Below are 25,219 nucleotides of genomic sequence, written 5' to 3'. Positions count from 1 at the left end.
GCGCCTGTGCAGTCAGTCGTAAATTCATTGAACTGGAGAGCTCCATCAAATGCGAGCTGCTGCATAATGTAAGTTGTTGTTGTTGTTGTTTTCAAATATGAGGAACAGTTCAGCAGTTTTGTGAGGGAGGATGTGTTTGACATAAACGTCCTCACACCTCGGTTATCGTCCATGGATGCGTTGAATCCAAGTGAAACCGGCAGTTCCAGTCAAAGCAACAAACTGTTAGGCGCCGACAAGACGCGTTACGCTCCGTTGTTTTCTTCATGGACTCATTTCTCGCACGCTGCAGTCCTTTATTGCACATAAAAGCATAGAAGCAGCCAAATACAGTTCAAATAATTCCTTATTCATTCATGCTTATTAACACAAAATCATCTTTTCTCACAAATCGAGCTGGCATGCCACAAACAAAGGTTCTTGAACTCTTTTCTCTTCAGACATTTACTCATAATTGATCATTATTGTTTCATATCTTTCAACACTTTATTCTATCAGCCAATAGGAAGGCGATCTAGTTCAAAAGAATCACAGATCGCTCTTGTGCATCTTGTGTAAGACGTTTTTTTCTTTTCATTTCTTGATCTGTAGAAAACTGTTGATCTTTTAATTTCAAAATGACACATACACCATTTATAAAAAAAAATAGGGACGTCTAAAGCATCAAATCAAAAGTCATTATGGAAGGATTTGAAGCAAAGCAGAGAGCTTAGATTCCGAAACTTCCAGTTTTCTTCATCTTTTCAATATACACCATACCAAACTGGGTGACAAAAGTACAAACATCAGGCAAATGCACGCCTATAGAATAGAATGATGCTGTGCTGCAATCATTTCAGCTCAAAATGTGCCTCAAGATGTGGCACATCTCTGGGCCTGTGCTGAACGGCTGCAGCGAGGAGGCAGAAATCACCCTCTGGTGAAAGGTAACACCTTGTATTGCATCAGTGTGTGGGATATACTGTCCAAAACTGCACACACACACACACACAGTTTTAAGAAGCTATGGGTTGCATTTGTGTTCGAGGCTTCATTGTGGCAGATCTGAAGGAAAAATGATTAAAAGACTTGATGCTTTCCTCGTCTTCTTTCCGTGTCAGAAGCCGGGATGTGTTTTAAACAGAGCAAACGGGAGCTTCAGTTCTCAATCGCTTTTGTTCTACATCAGTAGAGCCGGATGAGCGCACAAAGTAGGAGGCATGAACGACAATTATGAAATGCTGTTGATCAAGCCTCCCATAATGGCAAAAAAGAGACAAAAAAAAATACTCAAAATAACAACAATAAGAAAACGTGTAAGAGGCTACAAATAGCTTTGCTGATGACAGAGACCTTGTGTCCTCTCTGTTAGCAGAAGAAAGCTACAGTTCTTTGGTATACACTTAGTTTCAGTGTCCCTAAATAAAGGCTGGATACACGAATAAATAGCGTCACCTTAAAGGATGACTAAAAACAAATCAGAGGTTCATGCCTGCCACTCCCAGATTGCCTGATTGTGTATTTGTGTAGCTTCAGCGGACTGAAAGCCATTTGCCATGCTCAGGTGGCCTCTCTATGGTCCCAGCGAGCCCATAAGCAGCTTTAGTTGACCTTCCAGAATGAGAATTAATGCAGGATCAGGTTTTTGAGTTTGTGGAAGTCTGGACACCATGCAATTCCCATCTGCCAGTTATAGATTGCTCTCATTGAGCTACACTTTCGGCTCAAGTCCCCGTGCAACCTCAGGGGGGGCATGTGATAAACACATGGCTTGAGAGAAATGAAGTTGGGCGGTGACAAGGAAGAGGAATAAGGAAGGATCCGTTCCTTTTTGCAGAACTGCACTGTAACATTGACTAAGCCCAAAGGAGAGGGGGGGGACTCGAGGGGTGAGACATATTGACGGCATCTTGCCTCTATATATGTCATAATGACGTTATGGACAACCTAAAAAGAATATCTCAATTGAGAAGTATGATTCCAGAGCTCCACGGTCTTACATTGTGAAACCAACAGACCGGACCGATGTCCTCTGGGACTGCAGGGTGTATCAAAAGCCTAATCGTCACACACAGAATGCTGTTAAATCCCTCCAATTGTTTTAAAGAGCGACATATGTAGTAAAAACAGTGTCAATTGTTAACTTGCTGTGACATTTTAATGAGAATGCTCAGGATGCCTCCTCCTCTTACAGCATTAAACATGCTGCCACACATAAATATTATGCAAGGTTTTTAGCTTCCTTCACACCCGTTATTGTTGGGACTTGTTTCCTTCGGTCTTCAATATATTTCCTCTCTTCCCACTTAGCGATGAAATTCCTTTCATAAACCAAATACAAATATAAACTTTAATAGCTGCTGAGCAAGAACCAAATCTAAAAAGAATGTAGGGGGGGGGGGGTCGTGCAGTATGGAGATGGACGAGAGGTATTACCATCCACTGGAATGTACAAGTGCACAGTCAGTCACTGTGAAAGGGGGGGTGGGCTCACTGGCTTGGTAAGAGCGTTGATGGGAGTCCCGGTGGGGGCCACTAGTCATACCGGCCCTTCAGTCAAGCCCTCAAGGGGGAGGGTGGTGGCATTGCCAGTGGGCTGCGGGTCGTCCTGGGGGTGTGAGGGTGTCTGACTGGCAGCAGCAGCCAGACTGGCATAAGGCAGGTGGCAGTCCATGTGGAGAAAGGGAGGGTAGTGCTGGCGATAGCAAACGTAGGCGAAGAGCAGCCCGAGCACTCCTCCGACGAAGGCATCTGCAAAATCAGAACAACAGATAAGCTTTAGGGAATAACCGTCACCCATTACTGTAGCCGCAGCAGCGTTCCTCACACCCGGCTAGTTTGCAGGGCAATGGAAGCAAACTGAGAGGAAGAGCAATGAATCTGCTCCACTGAGCACCGGGCCTCCTCCCTGGATGGGGCTGTCTCACTGTGCCATCGATGCAGATCCAGTTTCATATCACCTTTAAGCTGTAGCACATCATCTAACTGTCACGCCGCCGTGGTGAATATGAAGCCTGCATAGCTTGGGTATTGATCAAAATGACACGGCCACCTTGGTGGCATCGGTCAGCTTGCAAACAGAGGCTTTCCATAAGTTCTCTACAAGATTCACCGAAAATCATTTATTTTCTCCCTCAAGCTGAAATGAAAAAAAAAAAAAAAACATCCAACATTGATTTCAACCATTCAGAAACTATACGGTCTCTTCTATGCAGGTTTTATCGACCACACTGTCAACTGAATCTAATAGGCAGGGACTGGATGTAATGTATTACTGAGGTGGGCTCATTACGACGGTGATGGGAAGCCCAGCATTCCCCAATTGGGGACTGGGTGTACTTCCAAAAGTGCAAAGAGATGGCGGCGACATCCATCAAGCATGGCTCAGCAGCTCTTAGGGGCTTCCCAGCTTCTGTTTACAGAGCGCAGAATGGGGGGGGGGTGGGGCTGCACCATCGCTGCTTACTTACACTCTGCTGGGGAAGGAAGCTCAGAAGCTAAAGTCTAGTAAAGGTAGTCTGGTTGCTTCTTAGCGACTCTGTCGAACCTCTGCTGCGAATTTTGATGTGCAAAAATGCTGCTATTTAAAAGGCTTGTCTGCTCAGTGGTTGTCCTGCTCGCCGGGAACATATGCTTGTGTAAGACTAATTAACACCATACGACAAAGCTGTCATCATTTCACCACATGCCCCCCCCCCCCACCACCACCACCCACAGATGCATTTTAACTCCAAGCCTTTCTCCAGTTTCTTTCTTTTTTTTTTTTTTTTTAGAGAACAGACGCTGCTGATTTGAGCTGCATAAATGAAATAAAATAAAATAAAAAAGTAGAACATTTTCTGTGGTGTACACCGGCAAGCTGTCCAGCTGGACTTTTCTTTAAGCGTTCCTTCATTTGTAATCTATGCTAATTTAGATACAAAATTGATGATGGCAGCACGGCTACTAGTTTGAATTGTGATTCATCTGTAAAATAATTCTAGCCTCCCTAACACCAGCGGATTTTACACGTTCTAATCAGAAGACACAGAAATTCATTAACAGCATTTTTTCTTTTCTTTTTTTTTTTTATTATGCATTGAAATCCATATTCAAGTGTTTTGTGTCTGAGCTGCTATAGGCAGACCTTCCCAGTGGTGCTTGTAGTCACAGGTACGGGACAAAGCGATCATCATAGCGCTGTAGAGGGGCAGGACCATAGCGCAGAGACGCCAGCTACGCCCTCGGCCTTGATCCGTAAAGCACTGCAGCTTTCCAGCCAGATAGAAGGATGTGAATCCCAGGCCGGAGAATGCAACTAGAAGAAAAGTTGACAGGCAAAGGAGAAGGAAAGGAAGACAGTTGAGATTGGACGTCATAAAGATAAACTCATCCGTTCTGCTGGAGTGCCTCAAACTGTTGTTTTTTTTTTTTGCATGATGGACAAGAGTGCTTCAGGTGGCAGTGTTAAACAATCTCAACGTTGAGCTAGACAGCTCGAGCGCACAGAAAAAACATTTTCCAGAATGCAAATGAGAAATTCCGAGTTCATCCACTGCCAGTGACTGACAGGTAAAACTCAGTGATGGATCCAACAGCCTGTGTAATCCCTCCTGCTGACCTGACAGGCGTCAGAGATCAGGCAAAGGCAGTCAGACCATCACTGTCACACAGCTGTAAGAAACACATCCCATACACACCAAAGCAGCAGAAATCAGTTTGCTTCTCCAGGTCTACACAGTATAAGTCAGGAAAAGTAAGTCTTTACGCCTTTATGACATCTGTGCAAACACTGCGGAAAAATTTGAGCGCCATTCTTACACAATAGGTGAAAACGATTTACCCCCTAATCTCACCCACAAACCGACGCAAGAACCTGAGGTCGAAATGAAAGCCAGAGCCCTATTTGACGAACACATGTCGGCCACACTGTGCTGATTTGGGGGTCTGTGTCTTAGCTAATACAGGAAAGGGAAGGAGATGAAGCCCAGAAACGGGACAGGGTAATTTGTTTCTCTCTGCAGGGGGCACGACAGCACCCTTCAGCACCCATCGGCTGCACATTTGTCACTAAAACCGCAAACTGGCCAAGAATACGAAAGCTCCCTGCACACATGTAGAGGCTGCAGAGAGAGGAGAGGGATGATGGGAAGACAGAACACACAGTCGATGATTGATTTACTTGTAGACTTATCTCATATCCTCCCGTCTAAACCTCTCAGAACATAAATTAAAATGTCTTTGTTTATACTGTATGTGCTTCGTCAAATTTTTTTATTTTGGAATTCTTTGCTGGCCCATATTGTCAGAAAATAGTCCAGCTATGCAATCTGGATTTAAAATGGTGGAACTGGAACATTATCAAATGCAATCTGTGCTCTAATTTGTGTTATAAAAGATAAAGTAGCCACAGATGTCTACGACCTCACCTACCAGTGGCCATATGGTGGTTTTAGGAAGTGAAATTAAACGTGGCCATGAGGCATCGTTTAATAGTTTAAACTTTGTAGTGAATCACAGTCGGAAGCATTTTGGAACATGAATTCACCCAGGGGTAAACCAATTCAACAATACATCCAGCCATCCAGCCATTAAATGCTTCCGTACGGAGAGCAGGAAAAGACGAGCTATAATAAAGAATGAATTGACACCGTGTGGTTTGTAAAATCGCTGCGTCACCAGGTTCATCAGTCCAGCCCATCTGCCAGAAGTCACCCGAGACACTTCCAATGGAACAGAAACTCAAACGCCTTCATTTCATTGGCTTTAAAAATAGACAATTTCATTCACAATCTGGACAGACAGAAATATCACCCATGCAACGCAACGGTTTTACACAGCAAAAATTTTTTGTTGGCAAATATTTTTTTTGGGTTGCAAATCATTTTTTTTTGGGGTTGAATAAAAATAAACACATTTCTCTCCATACCTAGATATGAATGCCTATTAAAATGTCGCCTGATGTTTGTGTTTTTCCTCCCATCTATTGCCAATGAAGCAGACTCCTTGAGATCGAGCAGTTTATCGCCATTCAGAGTGAACGGAGCTGATCCAAACATACTTAGTGAAAAGGAGATAGGGATGCACCTTGGACAGGACAAAGCCTCAGAGGAGCAACCAACAGGCAATGTTTCACTGAAGCAATCTAAATCTGAATTAGAGCCTCTTTAATTCCTAGTTTTGAAATGAAACCAAAGAAATTGCCCTTGAAAATTGGGTGTATTGTTATTCCTATTATAGCGTCTAATTTTTAAATAAACATTACTGGATTTCAGCATCATTTTTCAGAGTCTAGTATTTGAAGCAAAACGTGGAAGTAATCAAGATTAAAAAAAACTAAGAAGCAACTGCGTGTGAAAACTCTCAAGTACTCAGCAGTCCTTTCTGTTGGCTTGTTTTCAAATGTTAATACAGATATGTAAATATTTGCACATTTAGGCCATCAAAATTGCATCTGAATTAATCAGGGCTGGGAAAATGTTCAGAAAGGTTTATTGCAGCAGCTTTATTTTCATACTGCATTCAAGCAATGTGTTTGCAGACACAAGTGAGTCATCGTCGTGCAGATTACGCTCCTAATGTTTTGGTGATATGCATAATGCATGAGTGAGGACAGTCAGTACAAGTCCTTCATATTTTCTTCACTTAACATTTGCATAATTACGTTAGCAAATATGTCTTCAACTGCAGGGTGGTACAGTCGATATTAGGCGTACCCTACAGCAGCGATGGTCGGCGAGAGGAAGATGGTCCCTGGAAGAACACAGGACAGAGAAGAGGCTAACAAAGAAAAGAAAAATCCCTCTTTGTAAAGAACTTCATCCAAGTGAGTACAGATCCTTGGTCAGTGAATCCCCCCCGAGCTATCAAATGAAAGCAATGAATGCCTTGAAATTGTTTTTCATCCTTAAATAAGCGCAAGGCTTGTTCAGAAAAGCAAATTCTGTAAGCATGGAGAGCTTTTACTTCAGAAGAACACCATGATTACCTATCTATCTCTCTATCTCTCTATCTCTCTATCTATACAACAATTACGTAATTGCGTTAGACGGGTGTTCATCCACTAAATGCTTTTATCAACAGGAAATATCAGGAGGTTTTAGCACCACCGGGAATGTACTTTGTTCTATTTCTCGCACTCATTTTGGTTCTATAATGTAATTACTGTTGATTGAGGGTTTTTGTTTTGTTTCGTTTGAAGTCGAAGGACAGGAGTGAAGGTTTAAAACATTACTATGTTATGTTATTGATGATGAGAATGGGGGTGGGATTAAATAAGTTTTTTCTTCTTCCCACTCCTTTTCGAGTGTAAATGTATGATTTGGAATTTCTTTACTTATGTATTTTGTGAATGCTCAAAATAAACAAACTTCAATCAATCAATCATTCAATTAGCAGCGGCTTGTCTTACGTAATGTTAGCGCAGCGTATCTGCAAGCATGGAGGCACGTTTGGTGGTCAGCTTAAAGCAAGGGTTGGCAACCTGAAGCTCACGAGCCGGATATGGTTCTTTAAATGACTGGATTTTGCTCGCAGATAAATCATTAAAAAAAAGATGTTAAAAATATGAAACATTCTCATGCATTTAATCCATCCATTCTCTACCGTTCCTGTTCAGGGTTGCGGGTGGTTGGAGCCGATCACAGCTGTCTTTCGGGGTACAGGAGGGTCCAACGTCAAGGCTCTATTTTTAATTTGATAATGCATAACCTACAGGGTCTTTAATTAATGCAGAGCAACCCTTTTTGATGAAGAAGATTGCTAAAAGAAAATAGAAAAGTACTGCGAGCAGGCAGACCTCCGCCAAGCAGCTCATTCCCCTCCTAACTGGATTTACACCATCCACGTGGTGATCTGGATCATCACCAAAAGGTTCTAAATTGTCTTTTATTAAATTATCTTTATACACCAACCATGAAAAGTAAAAGAGAATCAGAATTTGTGTGTATTTTTAAATGATTTTTTTAATCCGTAAATGGGATTTTCAATGTTAAAATGTAATATTGTTTTCCTGACCTCATTCTGGATCCGATCCAGATGAAATTTGGTGCTGAGATAGAGCCCCCCCCCCACTGCATGACTGTGTCAAATTCCATAAACATCAGTCAATAATCAACCGCAATATTGAGGAACACATTTTGAAGCTCCATTGACTGCAATGTTAATGACATCTGTCTGTCTCTCATCAGAAGTAATGTCTATTAAGTCTCTACCGTTAAGGTACAAAAGCCCACCATGAACTCATTATCATAACATAAAACTTATGTTTGCGCTCCGTAACATGTTTGTGCAGACATGGAGACGCTTGCATATGCCTGAATTTCAAATGTCTCTAATTGAAGGTGTATGACGGACATTCCATGCTGTGATTCAGCTGAGCATTAGTAAAAGAAGCTACAAGATTTAAAGATGTGATTAGGTCTGTCTCACAGATTTCATTATTTTTCAAAGCACATATTAATTGATCATATCTATGGCACACAGAGATATGGTGAGATGAATATGAACATTAGGAGGTTCTTTTAATGCGCTATATTAGTGCAGTTTGTTCATGGGAGTCAGTTGCTGTCTGAATTTCTATTTCTGGGACCCGTCTCCTCCAGTTTCCTTTATCTTGTTACTTTGAGGTGAAGATAAATCAAATCGCAGATGACTTTTAAAAACACTCTAATGCAAGAATTGCAAAATAGCAAAGTGTATATTTATACTTTTGTCCTAATGGATTCAAATGAACTGCTTTTGATTGTATTTTTACCCTCCAGATGAATGATGCACCCTTTAAGAAAAGGACCAAATCTCTCATATTGTCTATAGCTCAGGCTTCAAACCAGCCAGAAGCGCTGCTGAAGTTAAGTCTTTGACCCTTTTTCACTTGAGTCCTACTTTTGCCCATTGCCACATTCATCTGGGTAAAAGCCCCTGCGACTTAAGCCGTGTCCAACAAGCCTCGTCCCGGTAAAAAAGGAACACCGACGGGAAATTGGATTTCTTCTGGATGTGCCGGCATATAGGGGTGATCCCGGTGCCCCTGCACGCTTCTCTCAATCAACTCGCAGCGCAACAATATAAGGCTATTAGAGCTGTCGAGCAGATGAATGCAACCCACACATGGTGGCATGGTGAGTTACAGAGCAACGTCTCTCTCTCTGCCATTTCAAATGGAGCACCAGGCAGCATGAAATTACATCGGTCTTTAACAAAGTCGGCCCATCGGACCCGTTACTGGATCCTGCTGTGGCATCGGAGGAGAAAAAATAGGACCACAGTCACAACAATTTCACATGCACTACACACAAATTTACCCCCCCCCCTGAAGAACACTCACACGTGACTTATATTTGTTTTACTGTGTTGTATTGAAGCCAAGAACATTTGAAGGTTCGAAATTTAGTAAAAAATAATAATTAAAGAGTTAAGAGACACTTATATGACATCAAGATGCTCATAGTACCAAGGATTTCTTTCCTTCCTCACCTACAGTTTTCTTATTGGACATTCCGGCACTACTCGCTGCAACTATTTTCTGGAAATGTGTGTATATATATATATACAGCAAAAAAAATCCGCAAGTAAGACACATTACAACTTATTTGCATATTAGTTAGCAAGCGGTTCAGTGTATTTGCAGCGATTTACAATCTGTGTACTTTTCTGTACCATCGCAGAACCAGGACGAGGTAGAATAACACCTGATGCCAGCAGAACAGAAAACCGTGTGAATTATTTAACACGCTGCTGTTGTGAAAACGACATGGAAAGCAATATGGTCGAACAGAATATTCATGGGCCCACACAGCTGAACGCCATGAAGCTGAAAATGCCGGCGTGCATTCACAAACGCACACACACACACACACACACACACTCCTCTAATGGTCCTCGGTCGAGCACTGGAATCATCTATTTAAGCCAATTGGTCAAGAGGTGATGCTTTTACATAAAGCAATCTCTTATCTTGGGCAGCGTGGTGGTGCAGTGGGTCGTGCTGACATTCACAGGGAGATTGGCTCAATTCCACCTGAGACTTTTCTGTGTGTACTTTGTGTTCCCTCCATGTCTGTCTCTCCAGGTTCTTCAGCTGCCTCCCACCACCAAGAACGTGCAACATAGGTGAATTGGAGCCTTGTAATTGTCTTTCTACGTGTCCAGGGTGTACCTGACCTTCGCCCGCAGTCAGCTGGGATAGGCTCCAGCTCAAATCTGCGGCCCTGGATCCGGCTAAGAGGCCGAAGACGAAGTGATTACTGTCTCAAATTCAAGAAAAATGAATGAAATAATGAATCTCTTGTTTTACAGATAACCTGCTCCAGAGCAAATTGTTCTTGCAGTTAGCATATATAGCGTTATACACTCAATTACAATATAAGTATATATGTTTTGTTTTTGCTGCCATTTGTAATTATTTAACACTTTCTTTTCATTTCCCCCTTGATGGCAATCATCCAACCAACTAACTGCTAACTGAACAACATGATTACTGCGTTGGGATGGTCAGAATTAAATGCTACAGATGCTAATTACAACCGAGGTCGCGTGCAAACCCCTTCAGCACAAGATGGTGCCCGTTACCCAGCTGACAGGTGCGGCTCGTTGAGGAGCTGATTAAACAGCAGGTGTGCCTCAGGCTGTTATCAATAAAGAAAAGAGAGAAAATAAGATGTTCATTGGGTGTTGCCTTATTAGCTGTCTGGGGTGAAGAAGCTGTATGTGGTGGGGCTGAGTGGGCGGGGCTACAGGCGCCCTGAGGTGGTGAGGCTGCTGCTTAGTAGCGGCCTCAGGTGAGGGCGATCGAATCAGCATATCGACGTCCTCTGCTGTGGAAATGAATGATAATCCTCCGCTAAGGTTTCCTCTGAAGATTGACAGCAGATAAATCGTCACTTTGAAATGTAAAGTGAGCATATCTCACATGTTGCACATCCAGTCAGATATGTTCTGCTTTTTTTGTGAAAAGCTGCTGAGAGCATCCACATCACACTGAGAAAAATGCCAAAATGCATGCAGTGTCACACGAGTCAGGGTGTCAGGTCGGATATTGTGTTGTGAGGGCTGACAGGTGAGGACCGTTGACTGGCACTCACAGGAGGAGTGGCTGCTGGGAAAGCTCTTGCGTCCCTCGGAGATGAGCTCTGGCTCCCCAGTACACTGCATCTTCACATTCACTTGTCCATCTGGAAAACAACGCTGGAAATAATCTGGCCGGGGTCTGTAAATCAAAACACAACCTGGATTGTGGTTTCTCCGTCTTGAATAAAAAAATAAAAATGAAAATAAAACTAACCAGGCTATAAATCCAAATAAATCAGAATAATCTAAATCTAGTTAGGAAACTCTAGAATTTACAGCCTAGCATTTAGCATCACTTATAGAACCCGCAAAATGCTTCATTTTGTTTGAGATACCTGCCAACAATCAGCTTGATGGTGTTGGTGAAGACTCCATTCATGGCCAGAGCCAGGGACACGGCTGAGTGGAGAGACAGAGACACACATTAGCGCCCAAGCATGTTGTTGTTGTTGTTGTTGTTGTTGAAAGGTCATACAGATTAGGTTGGACAGTAGTAAAATAATGAATGAAACAATACAGGTTCTGACAGGTGGACCACTCCTCTGACATAATAAAACAGCCGGTTTCATGGGATTTTCCTCTTCAGCAGGACAGATGGCTGCCAGGATTTGTGTGTGCAGCTGCACACACACACACACACACACACACACAGAAATGTAGTGGTGTAGTTCTCGAGATCGGTCTTGGTCTCACATTGAGGGGAAGCAGAGAGACAGGTAAAGTAACCGTTAAAGTGAGCTATATAGTGGAAAGTTACGATCAGAACATTTCAACACCCCATTCTGAGACAATCCTGTCTCACCCTCCTCTTCTCTAGAGCCAGGCAGCACAATCCTGTCTCACCCTCCTCTTCTCTAGAGCCAGGCAGCACAATCCTGTCTCACCCTCCTCATCTTTAGAGCCAGGCAGCACAATCCTGTCTCACCCTCCTCTTCTCTAGAGCCAGGCAGCACAATCCTGTCTCACCCTCCTCTTCTCTAGAGCCAGGCAGCACAATCCTGTCTCACCCTCCTCATCTTTAGAGCCAGGCAGGACCATCCTGTCTCACCCTCCTCTTCTCTCGAGCGGCTCACCCCCCCCCCCCTTTGAGAGTGTTTTTCTTAGAGTTGAGTTCATACTTTTTAGGGTGTTTTATTGAACACCTTTTGTTCATACTTGGCATTCCATTATTCTCAGGAAAATTATTCCTAGATAATTTATGCTGTACTTTTATGAAGGAATCTTGTTATGGCTGCTCAGGATAATTAATACTTCTAAAAAGAACATTGTCTGGCTTTGTTCTGGTGAAAGTTCTGTGTTGTTGTGAAAGTTCATGGCTGTGCACCTAAGTTGGCTGGCAAAGCACAAAAATGTAAAATGTCAACGTTAAAGACCCATGTTCAAGAAAATTATTTTAAAAATACCTTGCTGGAAAGAAATGTCAGGGCTATTTTTTCCACTCACTTCATTTAATTTAAGCGTTATTCCTGACTCTTTCTTAAAATATTTCTTTGTAAAATAACATTTATCGTTGCGGGTCAGGACAGTTTTAGTACGTTTAAGTATGATTGCATAATTTGTAGAAGTGAAACAACAAATTTGCTTCGATTTGACATTTGTTTCATTGTGCTGGTTCAAAAACAGCACTGCAGAGTTTGTTTTTGTTGCAAACTTAATGAAAAATGTCTTGGTCTTGTCTCGGTCTCGATACTCTCTAGTCTCAATGATGTCTTGGTCTCGGTTGGTGTGGTCTTGACTACTTCATACTACAGGAAGGTATAAACACACGTATAAAAGCATGAGAAGTCCTTGAAGCAAGGTGAAATGGAGTGATTTTACATTAGTGCTCCTGTTGTGTGCATCTCTCCTCCCAGTAGTGAATCCAGTTTAACGTTAATGATGATTAATCAAGAGTAAGACAAACGAGAAATGCCAACATGCTGACGTTTAGAGGGTCCATTTACCACGTTCACCATTGGAGCTAATGAATGAAATTAGTTTTGCCTGCCCGACTCAGCGGACAAGTGTGGATCAAAGTATCTCTGCAGTAGCGTGGCAAAATGATTGCACCTATTTTACTTGGTACCTGTCCGACTGTGAGGTATTTTACCACTTCAGCTCAGTTTTGGTGATGGTCCACAGGAGGACCGCTCCCAGCTGACAGATCGGCCACACACTGAAACTGTACTTTCATTTGATTAGCCATGAAACAAACCGGCGGGGCTCATCGTTAGCCAGAGTTCCTGCCCACACGGGCAATCCCACATGCCTGCAGGTCAATTGAATTCACCCCTTGTTGTGAGAGCTCAAAAGCATTATCTCCCAGAGCTGCTGAGAGGAGCACAGTGTTATCTAACAGCTTGTTCATTTGGGCGAAACCTGTGCAGATCAAATTAAAGCCTCGGATTAGACATCCTCTGTTAGACCAGTTGAAAACTGTTGTATTAAACTTCAATGGTTCACGTCTTAAACTCACTCTTAAGCTGTATTATCCTGTCTATAGTCCAAATAATAAATTATGATGTTTGTTCTTATTGGTTTACTTGAAATTATACCTGATTTGGACACTTCTGACTTCAGTTGAGCCAATTTCATGAGTAGCTGGAGAGACAATTCTGATCTGATTTTAACGCAAGCTGTATTTACTATACATTCAAGCCTTATGATTGGTGGTCTTGACCGAGCCTCCGTCGCTACCAGTAAAGAGGACAAATTGTGATAGAGCTTTCTTAAAGTTGGCCACGAGTGCCCGTGAATCTTTATTCAGCAGCAGGTCTGGACTGGAGTGCTTAACATCCCTGAATTAGCCGAAAGTAATTACATCAAATTACTCACTCACTGGTCTATTTATTAGCACTTCGACACCCACCATGTAATGATGTCTCTACATGCCAACATTCAGATGATGAATAATATCCTTCATGATTTGCAACCAAAATAAAAGAAATAGTCTCACCAGAACCATCTCTGTGCCATTCTCAAAAGCGCAGCCACTTGGAAAAAATAGAATTACACTTCTGAAACTGCTGCGTTTGATTAATAGGCACACAATTGGCCGGCTGCCATTTAGAAATGCTCGAAAATTATTAAAAAATCTAAACGGGAACAACTGGCTCAAAGCAGCGTAAAGGTGAAAATACACTTCCCCCACCGTGATGATGGCCAGTTCATTATGATCCTAAGGGAAAACTAGTATCTCCTTAAGTCAGAAATATAAGGACAGATACGTTCATGTGATTTTAGCTCGACAGGGGAAATTAAAAGAAGCTTCTTTAGGACTGTAAAATGCTCCTTCCTCATTAGGTCTGGGGGGCAGCATTGGTTCAAAGTCATGTTCAGAACTCTGCTCGTGTTGTCAGAATGATTCGCTGCTCTTTATCCTTTTATTCCTCTGACTGATGTTGTTTTCCTGTGCGGCTACAGTCACTGGAGAGATGCTGCGCTGCAGGTGGTAATGGGCCCGTTAGGCTATACGCAGCATGAGTCACCCTTTCTCCACCCAATTATCGCTGCGTCTCTCTTTAATTGAATTTCTGTTCAATGTTCTTAATGCTCTCTGATGTGTGGAAGCCTCTGCAGGCCTCGTGACCTAAGGGGCTAGAGGGAGGGGGAAAACCCCCAAATAAGTGTCAGAGAAATGCCCAGAACTTTGAGAGGTAAACAAATAGCACAATAACTATCTGTGGCTTCTGTGATTAGACTGTGCGGCACCATGCTGAGAGTAAAACTGACTCTAAAAAGGCACCGCATGTAAGAACTGCATTATGTATATGCTGTCATCTTAGCAAGCGCTCGTTGTTATACACACACACACACAGCAACAGCCTTTTCAAGTAATTTCAAGTAATTGGCTGCACACACCTAAACATGCCTCTTTGATCTCTGTCTTGTCCGTCCTCTGAATGATCTTCACCACAAATATCACCGCCAACGGGGTCAGGAACGAGATTGCCTGCGAGGAAATAAAGAGAGAAAATGTGTCCAGTAATTGTTGGCTGAAGGGTTGTAGAATTCCACGGGATCTGTTTTTTCAGGTTAGGGTTAGGGTTATGATTAGGGTTATAAATTGTTTTGGGGGGGGGGACATGAACCTGTTGTTAATTTTAACAAGGCAACGTGAGCGGCATCTTTATTGATTTGTGAGGTTTCTTGGCTGCATGGAGATGAGCTATGTTCACTGGGTGATGTGTTCATTTGGGTTGCACTTGTAAGTCATTATGTTGTGGCCAAAGTCAACATGAATAGTGAATAGTAACAGGAACAGTAAAATAAGAGCAGATTTTCAATCCCATCATCACAATGCTCTTTTTGAATGTCGCTAATCACCGCTCCAGTTTATACATTTTTGTAACTCAGCGTTTAACTATCCTCTTTGAAGAAGCTAGATTCATACTTTGAACTAGAAAGTCCTCCGCCAAGCACCTCAGTCCCCCCCTATATTGTGATTTACACCATAAAAGGTCAATCTTTCTTTTTTTATTTCTTTCTTTTTATATTCCCTAACCATGAAAACAAACCCAATTGGATTCACATCGATGTCATTATCAGTTTAGAAGGTATTCACAAAACAGCAGACTTTCAGTAATGGCAGATTCTTCTGAATCTATAGAGCCAGAGCTTTTAAAGATACAACAAATCCGTTTTTCCACGACTAAATCCACAGTGTCTTGGTAAAGGCCAGTAGAAACTGAACCTCCTCCGTGGAGGTAATGAGAGAGATATTATTGAAAGGGTCCCAAAAATATATATATAATTTTGTTGTGGAAATATACCCTGATTTCAACTGGATCTGTTTCCTCAGGTATTAAAGATAGAACTAGGGAATACTGGAAGACACATAGAACGGGAGAGCCTCAAAATACTGAGGAAACAGAGAGGATGTTCTGGCAGAGAACTGTCCAGAGAGTCGGGTCCAGAGAGGGAGCAGCTGATCAGGTGAGATGTGTAACAGGTGCGTCTCGTTCAGTTAAACGATGCCTGCGCAGCTGTGCAGGGCAGAAATCAACCTGCAGCATAAGTCACCATAGCAACAGTCACAAATGGGGTTCATGTAATATTGTTTCCTGACCTCATTCTGGATCAGATCCAGAAGACATTTTGCATGATGCATATCGGACCCCTTTATAAATGGGATTTTTGGTGAGGGAATTTAATGCATTTTTTATTTTTTTTAACAAGATATAATTTGTTGAAAAAGCCTTCATTATTTAAGTAAATGGGGAAAAGCCAGATCGCGACAGTATCGGCATTCCAGATCAGATCCAGATGAAAGTCGGTGGTGAGATAGAGGTTCCATAAACATTGGTCAATAATCAACCGAGATATTGAGCAACATTTTTTGAAGCTCCACTGACTGAAATGTTACTGAAAATTTCAAAGAGATCCAGAATTCAGGATCTCTTCTGGATCATCACCAACATGTAATTGTTCCCGTTAAGATTTTTTGCATTATGTTGCTAACAGACATGCAAACAAACAAACAAATACAGGCAAAAACATAACCTGCTAGGCAGAGGCAATACTAACAGTAAAAAAAAGAATCAGAATATTTCCATTTCTGCACATTTCATAATGACAGAATGCAAGAATAACTCTTCAGCCGCACAGCATAATACAGTGTAAAAGTTCATTAAGGTCACAATGAGTCATCGTGCAGCTTCAAATCCCTCCTTGGACTGTTTAGAATAGGAGCTAAATTCTTCCCACCTTCAAGGCGACTGTCAGAACAGTGACATCGGAGCAGCCTGATCTTTGGGCATCAGCACAGGCAGCATTTTGCTTGAGAGTTATGGAGGTGAAGGTCTTTCATTTTTTTCACTTATTTTGCAGCCCGCTGAATGCAGCAATCCATGGAGTTAGAAGTAAATGTGAAGCAGTCGAGGTTTTTAATAAGAATGTAAAAACAGAAATCGACTCTCGGGTTTATGTTTCGACTTTTGCTGCATGATAATTATTCAACCACTTTAATTTATTAGGTTTACTATTTATCAGCTGTTTGTAATAACCAAAATGACACAGGAACAGTTTAAATAGGTGATCTTCCTCATGGATGATGAGCCTTTAGATTTTCCTCATCCAGGACGGAATCCATCTGGCCCTCTACAAACTGCAGTTTTCCAGTGTCCGAGGAAGCAGACATTCCACGGAGCCATAGCCCCCCCCCACACACACACACACACACATACACATTAATGCTTTGTTTTATTACTTTGTAGAACAGCATCCCTGAAACAACACCGGCTTGGATCTGCAAATGTGTGAAAATTATAAAGGGATGCTGTTAGGGAAAAAGCAGCCAGTAAAACAAGCATTTTGTGTAAAATGTGATTAAAATAAAATCCAAATCTGTTGCTATTTTCTTTTATTGACTTTTCTTGGATGATCTGGTTGCAATCGGCTGATAAATAGCGCGTTTTGCCAGTAAACCTCACATACAACTACTAACCTTATCGTTTAGATTCTTTCTATTTAAGCTTTATTTATTTAAATGTGTCTTTATACTATATGTCCTCCTTTTTCCAGAACAACAACATTTAATCATGTCATTATTTCTAAATTGAAATGACTAAAGAAATGAGCGATCTCCAACCACCCTGAGCGATTTCAGCACACAATGAGACAACTGACGTCATTTCAGCGACAGGTGAGCTCAACAAACGATAAGCAGGTGAGTCTGTGCCTGTTGGGTTCTCATTTAATTACCTGCTTATAGTTAACAAACAAAATCAGAATCAAACGTAACCTTCTTGTTGTCTACAGCTGAGAATTGGCTCATACTAAAATGTATTTGATCAAAAATGTGCTTTAAATTAATTGCCATTAAAACATCCTGGTTGGTTCCGCACCTTAATTCAAAATGAGCGAGGAGTTATTTGGCTGGATTATTTTATTTCATATATCTGTTCTCATTCACATGTCACCATCTCCCCTGCACAGTATTGTGCTTTTCAGGACACACACACACACACACACACACACAGACTCATCAACAATCACTTGAGGGAACTTTGTCTGTCTTTCGGCTGCCGGCTGGTGGGTCTTTAGAACGCTCTCGAGGCCAGTCTGTGATCCACATTCTTTGGTGCAGTGTGAGGACTGGGGAGGGGGGGGGGCGGTGTGACTGACCCTATTTCTCTTTCTCTTTGCAGTTCTGTCGCTTTCTCTCTGCGGCATGGCGGTGTTCCATTTCATGGCATGTAGCTTCTTCCTGCACACATTTCGCCCAGGCGTGCCTTCAAGGACAATGTACGGCTATAGTTGATTGATGCGACATGGAATTTCCACGGACGTGCGGTTCATTCAGTTCTGTTCATCAGGCAGATCCCCCCCCCCATCGCCCCGATTCACCCATTCCAACCAATCAGGAGAGAAAACCAGGTGTGGAACCTTGACTTGGATTTGATACAATTTATAGTGTGTAAGATGTGTTCAGATTCAGATCACCCCTATGATTACACCAGAACTATCTGAACAGGAAAACAGTTCATGCGCCTGCATTTATTGATGATTTCTGCAAAGATTGGTATATCTGCATATATATATATGTATATAATGTATATATATATAATACCTCAACTTCCTGTTTTTGCAGTAACAGTTTTAATATTTTGCCATTTCTACCTGAACTCAGAGCTGCATTAGAAGGCTCTTTTGCCAGGATGGCGCCGATCCATTTTAGGTGCCCAGAAGAGTTTGCAAAATGAACTAAATCTGCACAGAACCACCAACGTGCTGACAGATATATTCTCAGAGAGGCTCTTAATGTTTACAACATGAATCAGAGGAAAATTATACTTTCAGTTCTTGGTATATTTGAAAACCATCTTGAGCCCGCAGCACCCACTTCTGCCCGAGAGAGGAAGAAATCAATCAACCCAGTTTGGAATGAAGCTTGGTTCACAAAATTTGCTCTTATCTGTCAACACAATTACGGCCACAATTGCCCATCTCAAATCCTCCCGAAGATGAGTCAGAACCGAACCATTTTAGTTCATGTCCACTGCAATAATGATCACGTGTAGGGAAATGTGTAATTACGCAGCAGGTACTTACGAACATGACCCTCTTGGGAATGTGGTCTGACTCAACGAGAGGATTCTTGTAGAGCCAGAGCTCCTCTGGTTGAACCACTCTCTGGAAGGGCTCCAGAAACTCTGTGAATCTGCAGCAAAGAACAAACGTTCACTGATCAGTCAAGGTTCTGGCCTTTAACAGATGTTTCTGCACAGAGCAGATGATTAACCTCTGCCGAGGCCATAGGCGGAGTTTATGTAATCGTCACCGTTTGTCTGTCTGTCTGTCCGTCCGTCCGTTAGCGAGATAACTAATACAGTTCTGGACTGATCTGGACAAAATTTTCATGAAATGTTGGGAATGTTACCAGGAATTGGTGATGATCCAGAAGAGATCCTGGATTCTGGATCAGTTTGAAATTTTTGTTAACGCTGCAGTCAATGGAGCTTCAAATTTTGTTCCACAATATCTCGGTTGATTATTGACTGACATTTATGGAATCTGACACAGTCATGTCGGGTGGGGGCCTCTATCTTACCACCGAATTTCATCTGGATCAGATCCGGAGGGACGTTCGGAAAAAAATATGATATTTTAACATTGAAAACTTCATTTACAGATTCAAAAATGTTAAAAATGTTAAAAAATACACATCAAATCTGATTTAACTTTTACTTTTCATGGTTGATGTATAAAGATACCAAAACAATTTATAGCATTTTGATGATGATCCAGATCCCCATGTGGACGGTGTAAATATAAACAGGAGGGGAATGGGGTCTGCTTCTCTGTTACTGTAGTTACTGTAGCATCAGATGACTTTTTAGTGTGTGCAGTCTGAATATTTTGAACGCATGCATTTCCAGTCCAGTCCCTGTTCTCCTGCATCATCTCAACAATCTTTTTTGTCACTGCACTGCATAACAGTTCAATAAGCTGCTTAATTCCAGTTTGGTTGGGAGATACTTTAACTCCCTGAGCCAAAGACAGCTCTAATTATTTAAAACACGAAACACAGCAGAAACAGATTTTGCCAACAGCAGCCCCTGGGACATTGTCTTCTAGCACAACACACACACAAAGACAACATTTGCACAATGCTGCTGCGTTGAATTGATTTCTAACGGTGGCTGCATTAATTCTCAGACATTTGAGAGCAATTTAACCCTTTAAAGCCCACCCAATGAACAAAACCTCCTGACAAATATGTCAAAAAATAAAAAAAAACATACATTTGTAAGTGCTCTAATTTATGTAACTTGTAAAATCCGGATTATGTTTAAAATGGAAAATACAGATGCATGTATTGGCGTGTATCTACCAGCTTTTCCGGGGGGGGGGATTCACAGGAAAAGCCATGTGAATCAAATATGATACGTTTGGCAATAAAGGGTTAATATCCTTCATAAAAAGCAGGTCCCACTGACCATTGCAGGGATATAAAAGGATACCTCTACATTTGCAATGTTTTAGAATAATCGAGAGAGTCTCATAGTGCATCACCTGAGACGCTTGCTGCATTCTGCAGAATGCCTTTTGTTTCAGCAAGCCGGTTAACTTCTCTAATTAAAATGGTCAAGCCAGAATTTGTGTGGATGACCAAAAATCAAAGGCAACATTATTTGCACATAAATCCTGTGATTAAGATCCACTCCAAAGTAATAGGTTGATCCTTGGCCCATAATCGAGCAACGTTTCATTAAATGCAGTTCATTCATGGTAAATGTGCTGCACTTTTTTTCTCCTCGGAATTCCCCCTTGCGGGACTAATAAAGGAATGTCTTTTCTTTTCTTCACCTTCAAGGTGCCCAATGTGCTTCACAAAGCCTCACATTCACCACGCAAATGCGTTGCCAGGTCCACTGGGAGCAATTCAGGCTTCGGTGTCAGAGCCGGGATTCAAACCTCCAACCTTTCGGTCACTGGATGACCAGGTCTAAAAAATAAGCTACAAACGCCCAAAAAACAATATCAAATCAGCAATGCCAAATAGAAAAACTAATCTATGTATTCCAGAGGACAAGCTCAGTCAGTAAGCTTCATTTATTGTTGCCTGAGTATTAACATTCTGCAATAACATCTCTATGATTACACTTCAAGTAGGCCTTAAAGGAGACATATTCTACCCTTTTTCCACAAGTTAACGCAGTTCCCAGATACTTATATGAAATATCTGTCACAGTCTTTGGTCAAAATAGCAAACAGATGCTGCAGGACAGCGTCCCTCTTTTCTGTCTCAATCGTCTTTGTCAGAAATGCTTCTGAAAATGAAACTGAAACTAAATTCACAGCGGCAGGCAGCTGCACGCTACCATGGTAACCGGTGAGGTGACTTTTTTAACACACAAGAAATTGTTTTTGGCAATTTTCGCCGGAACATTGACACCAAAAATAAACTTTATCCACTCTGTTCTTCCTCATCTTCTTCTTCGACTCATGCATGAGCCTCAGGTAGAGAGCGCGGACGTGCGGAGCGCAGGCACGGGGAAAGTGCACGCACATCTTGTGAACGTGGCCCCGAAGTGAAGTCATTGAGCTGAGGGCTCAATGACATTGAGCTGATGGCTTAATGAGTGCGAGCCACACATTCATAGACAAAGACACAAGCAGCTCAGCAGAGTGGTGGATGGGCCGGTTCAAGACCACGGAATGGGGTGTGGGCTGCTGGTGGGGGAGGCGTTCTTGAGCAAGGCACCTAACCCCTAATGGCTCCCAGGGTCACTTCTTCTTAGATAAGTAAAGGAATGTTCTTCTTCACAATGTGTATTTGTTGGATGAATTGAAATGCATGTATGACATTTAACAGTTAACGCTTTTTACTAAATAAAGACTTTTTGGATTATATTTATGGACAATATATATTTTTCTGTGACAGCATTCCTCATTAGTAGCAGCAGAGAGCACAGACTGCTCAATTTCCACCACAATGATCTCTCTTGGGAAATAAATTGTTCAGTAAAAATGTACCTGAAAGCAACACAGGTAATATTCTGAGGCTAGCATGAAAGCCTTGAGATACATGGAGACGACCGTCTGAAATGAATTACGGTGCTGTATTTTGAACATAGTCTTGTTTGCTGAAGATTTTCACTTTCATGAGATCTAAATTGAAATGTCTTTTGAACATGTAATTACAATATCCTTCTTCTTTCGGAAGATTTGGATCCAATCTCCAGCAACAAATCAATACCTGCCTCAAAGGGCTTCCCTTGGATTCAGATTTAGAGTACTTGCCTCATCTTCTCTTTTCCAGCCTTAATCGTTACTGAAATAAAGATCCCAAATATCGTTTCGGTGAACTTTAAAGGGTTCGGGCCCCAAATGTCAAACACAATTTTTGTTTTTTCTTGAAATAGAGGCGGGTAGCCTTCGTGGGAAATTATCCACAATTTGTTGTTACATTTACAGGCAGATAAGATATGAAAGCAGCGGGAAGTGTGTCATTTATAGGTTAGTGACAACGATGTCTGCGGAAGGAAGGAAGGAATCACCAGCAGTGTGTATTACACAGCTAATGTAAGAGATTAAGAGGCAATGGCATACACACTATGCATCTCATTCTATCTATCTATCTATATAGTTTGTTAATTTGTCACTTATTTCCTTTTATTTTACTCCTTCTGCTCAAATCTAACATGAAGTTCCGAGCAAATGTGAGTAGGAACTTTGGAGATATTAACAAGCGATGAGATATAGTTTGAAAGGCCGCTTGTGTAGAAAAGTAGTTAGAGAAACGGTTTTCTACAAAAACCAAAAAAAACTCGCATCAATGCCCCAATGAGACCCAAAACCTTCCGACGGTATCTCCAGCCCAAAACAGATGAGGTCCTATAAACAAGAAATGCACAGATGTCCCTGAACTCAGCACCAGCCTGCTGGCTGCCGAGGGGTAACTCATCGCTTCTGTTCACTGTGTAAAGACATTATTGGTTTCTATGGGGGGACAGACAACTATTATAGATCAACCTGGGAAGTCTAAAGTGAAGTTCTTAAGATGATCAGCGTTGGCATCAACCTTTTACAAACTAGAACTTGGATGCAAAAAGATTATTTTCTGCATGCAGTGGCATGGTAAAATGCACATTAATGCTCACTGCACACAAAGTAAATTATATAAGCATACTATTCGTTATAAAAATCACACCATACATACACTTTGGCCTTTATTTGCGCTATGTCAGGGACCTTGTAGCTTTCAATATCACCACTATTCCTTGCAAATGGACCAATTCATCGTGACCAATTCCCCTCCATTTCTGCAAGACACATATTTTAACATGACAAGCCATGGCCACAGCCAAGGGAATAAATCTGCATAACTTCTCGAGACCTGCTCTGTTTCTTCTCCTGGTGCTCTGCGGCAGATCCCTGAACCGAAAACAAACAAACTTAGAAATGTGTGTTTGGCTCGGCTGGATAATAGGTGAATTGGATAATAGGTGTTTCTGTGTGATTAGGGAAAACATTGTTAAAGAGGATCTGTTACGGAGCGGATAGGATGTTCTTATCAAGCTGATTTTTATATTTTCATCAATATTGATCACATTAAAGCTGTATAACAAAGGATGTATCTAAGGCAAGGAGGTGGCGGAGGAGGGAGTGACGCTGGATAATTCGCTCAGTAAAAAAAGGGTTTGACTTTCACACCTTCACCTCATTAGAGCGGCAACATATCAGGGCGTCCCTCAAAGGTCCATTCAGATGTCTTAGTGTTCACTCAGAGAATGCTTACATGCAGGTTTGAGTGAATATCTCATGCAACCCAGAGACACGTTTCAAAGAAAGCAGGCCAGCATTGTGTCAACTCAACATGTCACTGCATTTGCACTCTCACAAGGTGCATATTTGGCATATCAGGTGAGCTGGAAGCGAAGCTGTGTGAGAATGAAGTAGCGCTGCATCTGGAACAGGATGGAAATGACTTCTGTGCCAAATCAGAGATGGGCAGCCATAATCGCCTGCGTGTTGCGGCTTAACAAATGGCAATGAGGTGGGGGAAATCCAAGTAGATCATGGTGGTAATGTTGGAGCGGTATATTTTCTATCTCTGATTTCTTGTCGGCTTTTCTCCCAGTGGGGGGGTTGGCACACAAACAGGCACACACACACACTCACACCTACAGACAATTTAGCATGACACGTAACTTGCATGTTTTTGGAGGTCGGAGGAAGCCGAAGTACCCGGAGAGAACATACACAGGGAGAACATGCAAACTCCTCACAGAGAGGCCCCGAGTTGGATTCGAACCTGTGACCTTCTTGCTGTGAGGCAACAGCGCTACCCACTGCGCAAATCTGTAGAAAAAAACTGAGAGATAAGACACGAATAAAGAGGACAATGATAAAGTAAATTGGCATGCTAAACTAGTAGCAGCTTCATGGTAATTTTCAGATATGGATGTGGAAATGACATAAGCATATAGCAAAATATGTGTGTGTGTTTGTGTGTGTGTGTGTGCGCATGTTATATTGTATTTAAAAGCTTTACAAAGGTTTTATTAAAAGGCAAATATCTGAATAGGGTTCTCACAGTGTGGCTTAGAAACTCACCACGTCTATTAAACTTAAAGATCAGAGAGGTTTATAATATTTGGGGGGGGACGCTCATAGTGGAATTAATCTTGGATCTGGTTAGACAGCGGATGCAGGAGGAAAGAAAAGTCAAGTACAGTTTTCCTAAAGTTGGTTGTGTTTCATTCTTAATGGGAAGAATCTGCATTTGATATTCAAGCAAACGCTAACCTCGGTGCTTTGGTACATCCTGATTCAAATAAAGACAACTGGGCATCTGTGATTTAATAAAGCAATGCTGCTGCTATTCAATTAGGGGTGGGTCACAGTGGGGGAAGAGGAGAGCTGCTTGACATCCTTGATTTAATTATGTTGCTTTATTTCATCCATTGCTAGATCCGCAGGCACGAGTGCATGCAGCTCTGCTGCCTTGACGACTAATATGAGCTTTTCTGTGGCGCTGATGTCAGAGGGCCAGCTGGGATGAATGCGCTTTTCAGAAATGGGAGCAACAAACAGGCTATAGAAATAGTTTACCTGCTAGATTTCAATGTGATTTTAGAAAGCTAAAGTAATGGTAATTTTTGTTTGTGTGTGGAGAGTGTGTGGAAACGGGCATTGAGCACGTGTGGCTGGGTGTCATTTTCAAGATCGGCTTGACAGCAGTGAGACTGCGGAGAGGACGGGAGCT

General features: G+C 42.0%; 1 protein-coding gene across 1 annotated transcript in view; it reads right to left on the bottom strand.

The window, feature by feature from the left end:
• Positions 1 to 2,518: 2,518 nt before the first annotated feature.
• Positions 2,519 to 25,219, bottom strand: part of plpp4 (phospholipid phosphatase 4) — a 34,229-nt gene continuing 11,528 nt past the window's right edge. The window contains exons 2-7 of the mRNA XM_068741280.1: positions 19,057 to 19,165; positions 14,866 to 14,956; positions 11,361 to 11,424; positions 11,040 to 11,164; positions 4,106 to 4,276; positions 2,519 to 2,730 (exon numbers count right to left, since the gene is read on the bottom strand). Of these exons, the coding sequence (XP_068597381.1) occupies positions 2,519 to 2,730; positions 4,106 to 4,276; positions 11,040 to 11,164; positions 11,361 to 11,424; positions 14,866 to 14,956; positions 19,057 to 19,165 (772 nt within the window). The remainder of the gene's footprint in view (positions 2,731 to 4,105; positions 4,277 to 11,039; positions 11,165 to 11,360; positions 11,425 to 14,865; positions 14,957 to 19,056; positions 19,166 to 25,219) is intronic.

This window comes from Brachionichthys hirsutus, chromosome 7 (assembly GCF_040956055.1).
Source record: "Brachionichthys hirsutus isolate HB-005 chromosome 7, CSIRO-AGI_Bhir_v1, whole genome shotgun sequence".
Classification (NCBI taxonomy): Eukaryota; Metazoa; Chordata; class Actinopteri; order Lophiiformes; family Brachionichthyidae; genus Brachionichthys; species Brachionichthys hirsutus.
Note: the sequence above shows the minus strand (reverse complement) of the source record. Positions and strands in the feature narration are given on the sequence as shown.